This window comes from Rutilus rutilus (assembly GCF_951802725.1).
Source record: "Rutilus rutilus genome assembly, chromosome: 5".
NCBI classification, from domain to species: domain Eukaryota; kingdom Metazoa; phylum Chordata; class Actinopteri; order Cypriniformes; family Leuciscidae; genus Rutilus; species Rutilus rutilus.
In genome coordinates, this window is record NC_140213.1 from 47237021 (window position 1) to 47249252 (window position 12232).

Consider the following 12232-nt stretch of genomic DNA (forward strand, 5'->3'; position numbering starts at 1 on the left):
TACATTAATCGATATGCTAAAATCACTTCTACATAAAACAATTTAACCAAATCACTTTTACTCAATATCTCATGAAGAGCCTGAGTTTACTTTTTTTTTTTATATATAATTTATTATTTGTATTTTATTATTTTGTGATCTGATGAAAGCAGGGTCTTAAATTGACACCCACCAAGTACCAAGCGCAGGTCAGTTTTGGCCATAGTGGCAGGCCGGTGGCAGGTGATATCATAATCCATTAGCTTTATACTATATGTGCACTGTGGCACAAGGACCCTCTGTCAGTCAGTAACTTCACAGTCTTGAAAAATGTAAAAGTGTGATGAGATGATTTCAGCCACAGAGTAAACAGCAGTGGGATAGTTGCATGAGCTAGATCACATGCATCAAAACGTCTCAACAGCTACAAAGCTTAAGTAAGGAGTGCAATGTGTTGTTTTGTTTGTTTTTTTCAATAATGTGTAATTTAATTAGCTGATATTAGTAATTAAATATTAGTAGACCAGATGTGAAGCAGGTGTGAAACATTTTCCAGTCAGCTTCTTTATTCTGGGCTGAGGAGACACCAATTAAATGATAGCCTTGAATAGTTAGTGAAGCTTTGATGAGCAAATCAGGCAACTGTGGCCCTGTCCCAAATGGCGCACTTCATGCGGACTTTCGGTCTCGTGGACTTGAATTGCGCGTGCTCGCTGAGTCTACGAGTCCGTAGGCTGTCCCATTCAGCATTTTACCGCTCTGAAGTGTGCTCAGCAGCGCCCCCTTTGTACCCTTGAAGCGGTCTTCCGCGAAGCCCGCATAGAAGCAGGCTTCACGCACTTTAACTACCCAGGAATCCTTGCGAAAGGCCAATCACACAACGGATGGGAGGAGATTTCACTCACGGATAATTGTTGACATGGCTGAGAAGAAAATATTACAGTTTTTATGACCTAAATGTACATTTTACCAGTTGTTCCCTACAGTTTATACAAACATTATGGTCATCGACCAGTGGTTGATGTCTCAAACATAATAATAGTGCGTTGAATAATACGATCACATTATGATTCATTAAATAAATAGAACCGAATATCAGGGCTTTACTGAGTCATATGTAAACATATGAATATTGAAACCTGTAAATTCATCTGAAACTCATGCACATTTTCATTATGTTTTAAAATTGCAATCTTAGTTCAAATGTAACATTATGTATTATTATGTACAACTGTATACATAATTTAAATAAGCATGATATATCTATTGTCTAATGCCCAGGTGAAATGCACAATATCAAAATATAGAACTGTAAAATTAGGCTGTGTAGTGGACGTGGAGATAAGACGCTGGAGCGCAAAAAATTAGATTTCTCCTGTCCAACAACAACCAGACCTGTAATATTTCTGTCAGTAAGGTTATTTTTCACTCTGATGTCTCTGAAAATAAAAAGCTAGATGATATATTAAACTTTTTCTGTACGATGGGTAAATATCATATTCACAAAGCAATATACCTTAAATTCAAACCTAGTTGCAAATTTTTTGCTTATGATTTACAGTTATTCTTCACTTCAAAAAATCCCCTCCAATAAAAGAGCTTCGAAAATATCCTGTATTATAGAACAAGTTTTATATAAATTGTAAAAATATTTTATTTACTGTTATTATTTACTTTAATTTTCTCTGTATCCCCACATGTTCATGTTCATTGTTTTGTATTATTTCCATTGTAATGATATATATTGTAATGCAAAAAAAAAAAAAAAAAACCAGGCCGTTATTTCCGGCGTGACGATCGAGTCTGTCCCAAAAATACCTCTCAATGCGCCCTCGTGGACTCGCGCCAAGGGCCCTATAGGTCTGCACTACATGACGTCACCAAAGTGTGGACTCTGAGGAAGTCCACAAGTCCGGAGTGTGCCATTTGGGACAGGGCCTGTGAATTCTCCTACAGGCCTGATAGCGCTCTGGCGCCACGCCGGATTTCCGGCGTAGAGACGTGTCTGAAAAAAAAAAAAAAAAAAAAAAATCAGGTTCGCGTTCGCGTGAGAGGCGCTTTGCTTTCACTAAACCACACCAGTAAACTTCAGCCAATCGGTAATAGGGTAGGCAGGGGCTGGTCTTGGGTTTTGGCCAATCAGATTGATACAGCAGTCACTCCACGTGCGAATTTGTTTTGTGTTTCCCATACACTACGAATGTGTTTCCCACACTGGCAGCGCGAAACATAGCTAAAGTCATGGAGTGCAACTTTATGAAGCCAGGGGAAGACACCAAACTTGTCGATAAAGGTGGATCAAACTTGACGAAAAAATGATCGCGAGCTCCAGTAGCTCGTGGCCTGATTTGAGGTAGCTCGCCAACATCGTATATCGCGTCTTTTGCGCGCTCAAGTTCATTCAAATGTAGGCGCGCGGTAAGCGGTAATAAGCGCGCTCATAATTGAAGCGACGCGCTTGTTTTTTCCTTGTTTTTCGGCGGTGGAAATCCATTAGCCACTAAAACTTTTTTGTCGTTGTGGAGAGCGCAGTGCATGGTTGCATAGCAATGACAGACGCCACAGGAAAATCGGACCTAATTTTACTATTAATAATAAAAGATAAGCTAAAGTGCATTTTAAATGTCAGTAATTTATCTTTTTTTTTTACTCTTTCTTTTTATAAATAATCATTTAAAGTCTGAAATATGTGAGGTTTATCTTTTTATAAAAAACTTTTTTGTCAAAACTTTTTGAACTTGTAACTTACATGTTAGCTATAACATGTTGCAAGACACTTAAAATCTGGCTATCATTTTTAATGGTATTATTTTAATGTTTATGTAAACAAAAAGTGCATATTGATGCTTATTTTATTTGTTATTTGCTGGTTTTCGACATAAAACTTGGTGAATTGATTTCATTGTGTAGTATTAGTACTTTTTGAACAGGATTCTGTGATAACCGTGATCATTTTTGTCACTATAATCATGAAATGAAATGTTCATGCCATTTCATCTCTAGTTATGATCAACTAAAATCAACTAATTATGTGTTTTTTACAGTATAATATGCAAAGTACAATTTTCGATAAATTTTTTTTATATCTGAACTGTTCTTTTCTCTGACACGCGTTGTTGGGTGTGGAAGGTTACTAATGTGATTGCTTTATCTGTAAATTAAATAAATGCTTTTTCAATTACTGAATTCATTGAAATAAAATGAATTCTTCGATTTGAATATTTTTTTGGCAATGCGTCGTAGGTCTTAAATTTCAATCTTTATGGTCTTAAAATGTCTTAAAAAGGTCTTAAATTTGACTAACTGAAATCTGCTACTGTAATATAGGCTTGTATTGGGTTTGTTCATCTCATGTCTGAATGATGTCCACAAAAGTCACAAGACTCTATCATTTAAGGGACTATTTATCAAAATGTTCTCCTAGGGGAGCACACCCCTGGATCCCACTTGACAATTATGTTAATCAGGGCATATATCTTGGCTTATGGGCCCGCTTACCTCCCAGGGAAAAAAGTTCAGGCTCAGGATTTTTTTCTACTATAACCCCTGCTCCTGTCAGATTTGATATTGATGTAAAATTAATGTAGGCCTAGGTGAATTTCTCTGTCTCTCATCACATGGTTTCTATTGAGATGACTGATTTTCCCTGCAAAATTTTGAGTTGAAAGTTAAACTAATAACAATTCTTCTGTTTGTCTCTTTCTAGTCTAAACGACTGTGGCATTACAGATGTTTCTTCTTTAACTCAGTCTTTGACAAACACAAAAGCACTCCAGTTTTTAAAAGAGCTTGATCTGAGTAAAAATACCATCGGATCCTCCAGGCAGGAGCTCATTGACGTGATGCAAAACTCAAGCTGTAAACTGAGGTGAGTAAATATCCTTTAGTTGGAGTAACACTAACACACATAGGAATGCACATTTAGATGTATTATATTTAAAATACAAATACAGGGTTTTGCCTGAACTAAAAATAGATGGGCTTCCACCTAAATTAATGTTTGTCCCGCCAAAGCTTTATTTGATCATCTAATGTGATATCTGAAATAACTGCTGCACTTTGTGACAATGACATGGAGCATTTTATTTCTAAGCTTAAAGGGATAGTTCACTTTGAAGTTAATTTTTGATATGTTTTAGCTTACCTCAAGGGCATCCAAGATGTAGGTGTCTTTGTTTCCGCAGTAGTTTCAATTTTGATATTTTTAGGTCAAACCGTTCTTGTCTGTCAGTCATATAATGCAGGTCTGTGGTCACTGTCTCAAAACACAAGCACAGAGTCCAAATTAAAACAATTCCCCATCGTCCAAATAAAACAATTCCCCATCATAAGTACACATTGATGGCCTAAGACACGAAACGAGCGGTTTGTGTGAGAAAACGAACAGTATTTATATCGTTTTTAGCTCTTGAAAACAGCACACGTCCAAATGGTCTGACGGCGCGGGCGGGTATAGATGTATACATAGATGTCGCCTTGGCTACGGTTTCGTTCCAATGAACTGCAGTAGCGAAGGCGACATCTAGTGTATACAACTATACCCGCATAGATATATACACTAGATGTCGCTTTGCTACGGTTTCGTTCCAATGAACTGCAGTAGCCAAGGCGACATCTAGTGTATACATCTATACCCGCCCGCACCGTCAGACCATTTGGACGTGTGCTGTTTTCAAGAGCTAAAAACGATATAAATACTGTTCGTTTTCTCACACAAACCGCTCGTTTCGTGTCTTAGGCCATCAATGTGTACTTATGATGGGGAATTGTTTCATTTGGACGATGGGGAATTGTTTTAATTTGGACTCTGTGCTTGTGTTTTGAGACAGTGACCACAGACCTGCATTATATGACTGACAGACAAGAACGGTTTGACCTAAAAATATCAAAATTTAAACTACTGCGGAAACAAAGACACCTACATCTTGGATGCCCTTGAGGTAAGCTAAAACATATCAAAAATTAATTTCAAAGTGAACTATCCCTTTAAGGTGATTAAAACAGTGTGAATAAAAATGCATTATTTCTTTGATCAAATATCTACAGTAACTTCACATTCTTTCCGGTTCCAGTATCTTATGCCTTTTCAAAGAAACACTCCAGTGATCTTAGTGGATTATCGCTCCTCTGGCAGCAGGTGCATAAGGGCTAGCATGTTATCTTAGCATACCGTAAAAACACAGTTTATCACATTAATATCATGTTTTTCTTCAATATAACGTCAGTCGAATGTTTAAAATAACTCCCTTCTGTGATCTGATGTGGCATCTTATTACAGAATGATGGGGAAAATACATTACTTTATAGTATTTTATAAAGTAATAAAGTCTATACTGTCTTTTCCTGTGTCCTCATAAACCAAATGGCTAAAACTAAATATACTAAACTGTTTGTTTTTTAGGAGCAAATTTGGAGTATCTAACTCAATTCCTCTAGCGCCACCACCTGTCCAATGGACTCACGTTTATGCTAATAACAAACCATTTTTTTTTTTTCATAATGAAAATGTTTCCGCCATTTACAATTTTCCTAAAAACCTACTTTTTCGAACTGCTCCTAGGCCGTTGCTCCAATTTCCACGAAAATTAAACCAGATCATCTGCAGACCATGCCGACAAAAAGAGAACTCGCAAAGAATTTTACAGAGCATGTGGGAAAATAGACATAAGGCTGTATCTCCACAAGCTTTATCGTATTCAGACCAAACTTTGTACATGTTATCACAAGCATGACCTGAGGTTACATGCTGCGTTTCGGCACAGCGCCACCTACTGGTGCAGAGATAGGTAGGGGAATGGAATACAGTTAGAAGAAAAAAAAGAAAAAAACATTTTATGCTTAAGGAGAATCCTTGTGTGTGTGTTTGTTCAGGTAAACCCCACGATATTGGGAAAACAAATTACCCATAAAGATAGAAATAATTTTTGGTCCACATGAGGAAACAAGGTCATAAATCATACAGAATAATATTTTTTGAAAACCAAAAATGCTAAATAAATAGTGTGATGGTAGGTTTAGGGGTAAGGTTAGTGTAAGGGGAGAGAATATACATTTTTTTTACAGAATAAAAACAATTATGCCAATAGAATGTTCCCATAAAACATGGAATCCCAATGTGTGTGTGTGTGTGTGTGTGTGTGTTTTGAGCATGTGTGTGTGTGGATGACCGTGTTCATCAGCCACCACAGAAGTCCATTTTTGACCTAGGAAAACCCCTGAAATATTGTTTAGAAATGTTTGTATTAAGTTTTGCTTAGGTGAAAGTGTGTATGCCAAATGATGTAAATCAGTAATCTGTTTACAGGAATGTAATGTTAGTTTCAGTCTATTACACTTTGTACTTAATTGAAATATAATAATTAATTTGCAGCTTGATCCACTCAACACTGATTATTTTCTCTTCTAATTCCTCCTCACAGCCTCGTAGAGGAAGAAGGCATGGTTACAAAAATAATCAAAGGCATTGGTGGATGGTTAGGTTTGTCTAAACCTGCGGATGAACCTGTGAAATTAACAGCACAAGAAAAGCCAACATCGGATGAAGGATCCTCAGAAGGTTCTTGCTATAATACTGTAATAAATGAATACTGTGTGTATGATGGTGATTTTAGCGAGATGCGGCTAAAAAGCAATTCATAAATAGTAACACTGCAAAACCCACAGCTATTACAAATTCAAGCTTTTAATAGCCTACCTGTATTGTATTATATAGCACATTTAAACAGCTTTAAATAGCATTGCTTTAACAAATGTACAGTTTATTATACTAGCTCTGTATTTAAAAAATGATCAGGCTTAGAAATTAAATAATGCAGCATTAATAGAAACACACATACACATTGTGAGTTATGTTGACTGGTTATTTGACCATTTAGTGTTCATACAAGATGTTTTGCTTTTTTACAGGTGAAATGGAGGAGGAAGATGAGACTGATCTCAGCTCAGAGGAGGATAAGCCTGATCTCAGCTCAGTGGTGGATAAGCCTGATCTCAGCTCAGTGGTGGATAAGCATGAATATGGATCTTCAATATAAGACCTTCATCATAATGATGTTGGGATTAAACTCCTCAATAATGAAGCAATTAAAACATTGCTTATTGTAATTGTCAAATTTAGCAATTAAATATATTAAAAGATATAAACAAAGTCTAAAATTAAAATTACATCATTGTGTGATACATATGCAAAGATTTTAATCTGTGAAATCTGTCATATGTATCTTTTATATTATTTAATTAACTTTGATCTGGGTTTTTTTTTTTTTTTGCTTACATTTTATATACAGAATATTTATTTATAATACATTTTTATTTGTATGAAACTCTGTCTCTCTGCTTTGACTGACATACGGATAATGCCTGTTATCACCCATAATCCACATTTTAAGTTGTAGCTTTCGCATTCCCCAGTCTAGATAATCTATCCAATGCTTTTTGATCAGCAATTATAATTTTCTCATTTGCCATTGTATTGTATATTTACACAATATGTTAGCATAATAAAATACAAAGTAAAAACTTGTTTATTTTGAAAAGTTAATTAGTTCAGTTCCCTTAATTGGAGTGTAACTGGTATTAAGATGCAACAGCAGATGCAGAGAGATTATGCCATTTCTCGAGCTCACCACTAGAGGTCAACACAATATCATGTGAAGAATAAGTTATATATAATAAAACATCAATAGCCTACAAATAGAAATAGCACCAATCTTTTTTGTAGTTTTTGATAGTGAACATTTACCAACAAGTATTAGAGAAATGTCCTACTTTCCTTTATGAAAAACATAAATTAACTAATTGTGATATATTTTGGATAGGGAAAGTACAGTTAAGACTTATAGACTAAGGTTTTAATCAATCGAAGTCAATTTTACTTAAAAGAAATTTGTTGAAGAGCAGAAGTCAGCTCAACTCTTAATTAGCCTATACATTTGCAAACACACAACTCAAAAGTTTCTTTCAGAAAGTCTGTCTTTTCCCAAAACAGAAGAGACACAAAGTAGAAATTTGAACAATGTTTTGATTTCTTTTTCAGCATTATTGGTAAATATGAATTAACTTTAGTCATAAGCTTATTGTAATGTGTGACCGTGCAGCAAGGAGCTTACATCATTTCTAGTAGGAGTAAGAGAGTCAAAAATAACTCAAACCATGCACACACTCTATTCTACATTTATTTTAATCACTCATTACTATTACTACATAAAAATAAATTTAAATAAAAATGATACAAAATACAATAATCCTAATAAAGCATAATTATTTGAATAATATTGTAAAGCAAAACCTTATACAAGCATAAAGATTTAGATATTGTTCATTTGGGAGGAGATCATCTTTGAGTTGATCTGAATCTCACACTTGACACTGAGTCTTGAAGATGAACTCGATGTTTCATTGTCTTGTTGCATATTCATAAAGAAGTCATAGGTTTTATTGCTCAGTGTTTTATTGGCTCATGTTTGGTGAGGACACAGAATAGCATTTGAATGTTCTGGATCTGACGATGAATACTGAGATATCAAACATTTTGTTTCTGTATGACTGAGTTAAGAAGATAACCTTCCCATGGAGGGCAGCGATACGGCTTCTCTCAGTTGTGGATTCTCATGTTTTCTCAGATTCTGACCGACTGAATCTCGTCACACTGTAAACACTTGTAAAGTTTTTCTTCACTGCAGTTTCAACTCAGCATCTCAAACAAAAGTCTTCCCACAATCAAAGCACAGATGATCCTTCACACTGCTGTCTCTTTTCTGGTGTCATTTTAAAGTACTTTTATAACTCTCTCCACATAAAGAACACATAGTCTTCTCTTTTGTAGGAACTTTCAGGTGTTCTGCAGAATGCATCTGTCCTAAAATATCACAGTAAACGGTCTTTCATAATATCATAAGTACTAATATTATAATAATAATAATAATAATATATTGATAATAGCATATAGTTTATGTATAATAGCCTACTATAATAATAGCAATAGAATATGAAATATCAATTACAGAATATAGACAATAAAAAATAATAAGTTAAATAGTTACTATGAATAGTAAAATAATTTAACAGCATTTACTATAATAGATTGATAATCGCAAGTGGTATATTATTATAATAACAATAATAAATAATGTAAATTTATACATTTTAAAATATTATTACATAGGCTATATAAAATAAAATGACGCAACCCTGTCTCTTTTTGTTAAATTTCAGTTTTTAAAAGGTATAAGAAGCTATACAAGTCAAGAAATAAAGTAAACGATTCAGTCAAACATACAGCAGGCTACACCGTTGTTAAATAGCCTAAATATATAAAGTTATGAAACTTTATGAAACCCTCAGCCACAACAATCTGCCAAGGAACAAATTATAGATTAATTAGAACGTCAGAACGGCACTAGCCGAGGCAAGGCTGTTCTCAGCGGGGTACATGAGGGAAAGTTGCCCTCCGCAGTATGGCGGCGCCGTTGACGTACGATCCAGCGGCCAATAGGGCGTCCGTCTAGGGGCGGATCTACTGGGGTGGCACGGGGTGGCAGCTGCCACCCCTAGTAAAGGTCTTGCCACCCCAGCTGCCACCCCATTGATGTCAGCCAGGCCGGCTGAAAATAAGACGGCATTTACGGTAAAAACCTTTATTTCCTGGGCGCCCCTAAACGCATCATCACTTGAGTAGAAAATACTTAACGTCCCTGATTCAAACGTGCAGAGTGGCGTTGGCTCAGTCTGGCTCACACACACAGCGAGTCTGCTGCGGTGCGGTGGTCCTGCAACCCGACTGGAGAGACTGAGGTGCCCCAGAGCCTCTGAAGGTGAAGTGAGTTTCCCCAGGTGCAGTTTAAACACACGTTTAACTTAAAATTACTTTTGTATTGAATGTATGCTAAAGACGATTCAGCATCAGCAAAAACAGCGAGTCTATTACGTTAGCCAAAATCAGCGGTCAAATCGCTCCCTCGTGATTTGTAAGAGCACTCTTCCCTTATAGCCTAATTTTGATTTTAGTAAAGACAAGAACAGCTTGATAAAATAATAATAAAAAAATATATATATAAAATATTGTTTGTGTTTACTGATGGTCGCCGTTACGTTACAACACACCGTGTCAGTTAGGAGATCGATCATTTGATTAGCTAAGCAGTCCTATTAATTTCAGTTCCTCTCAGATATCACAGCAATGAAAGAAACCAGGTTACAACTGGGGAAATAACAAATACAATAGGATAAGTCTAAACATAGCCTAACTGGTGTGTGCATGTGATCTGTCTGATTTTATATTTGTTATTGAGGACAGAACTAAACATTTAAATGGTTACACTTTCTGTGATGTTAAACTAATTTTATTTTAGATTTAGATTTTGGCTTCCAATGATTATAAAAAATAATATATTTGTGGTATAGCTGCATTCTGTCTAGCGCAACTTCCTTCCCTTCACAGCGGTGCGCTGTCATCTCCCTAAAACCCAAACATAACATCACAATTTGCATGATCGGTGATTGTTGTAAAATGTAGTCTATACTGTTGCTAAACTGCGGGACGCGTTTGATAATAAAAGGCTATTAAAAGTACCAAAATTGACGCAATAGACGCTGTTCCAAATGCGGCGCGCGCTCCAAAACACAGCGCAACGAGAAGTAACGTATATTTTGGGCTTCGTGTGCGCATCTAAACGATCAAATATGTCAAAATGGCTGTCTTGGAGATTCACTTAAACAGTTTATTCACTTAAATACAGTTTATGTCTCAAATGGGCGTTAATAGTTGGGAGAAAATATGATGTGTAATAATTATTAGATCTGCATTTGGTCTTAAAGGGGCAGCAGTCTAATAAACCTGCGGACGATTGCTCCATTAATGTGAATCAAACAACAAAAGGCAAAGAGAAAATCAGTCGCAGCTCTTGAATGAATCATTTTGGCTTTTATAACTTTAATCTATCTATGAATGCAGTGCTATTTTAAATCTGACTTTATTAGATGTCTTTTTAGCCCATATTACTCCTTAACAGTAATGCCGACATTACTGAAATTAAAGCACTGGGTATATAATTTTATATTTGTTTAATTGTATACTTTTTTTGTTTGACCATGTGTTTGTACTTTGTTTTTGGTGTCCTATGTCTTCTGAATATAAAACACAAAAGCCTGCACCCTTCTGCATAACATGCATGTTTTATTTGTTTTGTTAAAGCATTGCTTTTTCTTTTGCTATATTTATTTTACATTTCAAAATATAAAGCAATATTAATTGTGTTCTAAATAAGTGGGTGGTCAAAGGCAACAGGTAGGATTTAAAGTATGACGTCCACGCATGTAGGCTAGATTCCCGGTGGGTCGCGTGCTTTTTGGGCCGATACATCTAATAGACGTTTTTTTTTAACGGCCCATAAAACTCGTACATCTGTGGCCCATTCGTTTTGTTTTGTTTTGCTTAATTGGCAACGCTGGGTTCGTGCCGTTGTTATGCATTGGCCAAAAAAAAAGTCAGCGTTAGGTTTTTTTGACATTATTAATTAAACACGTAGATCAGCGGCCCATTGGTTCTTTTATTGATCGACACTGGGCTTTCCCAATCACATCTTTAATGTGAAGTATAGAAATTAGTACAAAACTAATTATGAAAGTTTCCTTTATTTTTCAGTGCATTTGTTTTGCAATATATGGCTATTACTATCATGGGGTTAATATTATAACTATTATTATGTAGGCTAGTAGTGTAATCTAGACTGTTACTGTTACTAAAAAAAGGTTTGAATTTTTCTTTGTTTAATTTGCACACTGAATATGGGTTGGAGCTTTTAATTTTGAACTCTCAAAGTGCACCAGATTGATGAATTCAACATTAAAAAGCACAAAATTTTCTTACGGGGGAGCATGCCCCCGAACCCCCCTAGAGGGGACAGAGGTACACTCAACAGGGAATTCATCACTGTGAAGTATAGTTCACAGATATTATGAAATTACAATTTTGTACTGTCTGTTAACTATCACATTACAAGGCACAGTTATTTATTTCTTTTGTTGTTGTTGTTGTTGTTGTTGTTGTTGTTGTTTTTTTGGGTGGGGGGGAGCAATTCATTTTTGCTGCATACCCCTCTGACACTGGGTGGTTGCGCCACTGAGTATCGGTAAGAGTAGTAATAGGCCTACCGTTAAAACCTTAACGATACCCATACCTATTGGCAGCAATGAATTACAAGTTATGGCCAATTTAACTGTGATTAAATTCAGTATACGTCTCCCATATGTTGCC

The 12232-nt window shown here is 35.8% G+C and overlaps 1 protein-coding gene across 1 annotated transcript in view; it reads left to right on the forward strand.

Annotated features, from left to right (window-relative positions):
* Positions 1-7483, forward strand: part of LOC311291152 (uncharacterized protein) — a gene marked incomplete at its 5' end in the record, with an annotated part of 111845 nt that extends 104362 nt beyond the window's left edge. The window contains 3 exons of the mRNA XM_084410025.1: positions 3686-3847; positions 6399-6535; positions 6886-7483. Coding sequence (XP_084266151.1) covers positions 3686-3847; positions 6399-6535; positions 6886-7013 — 427 coding nt within the window. The 3' untranslated portion in view covers positions 7014-7483. The remainder of the gene's footprint in view (positions 1-3685; positions 3848-6398; positions 6536-6885) is intronic.
* Between the last annotated feature and the right edge of the window lie 4749 nt (positions 7484-12232).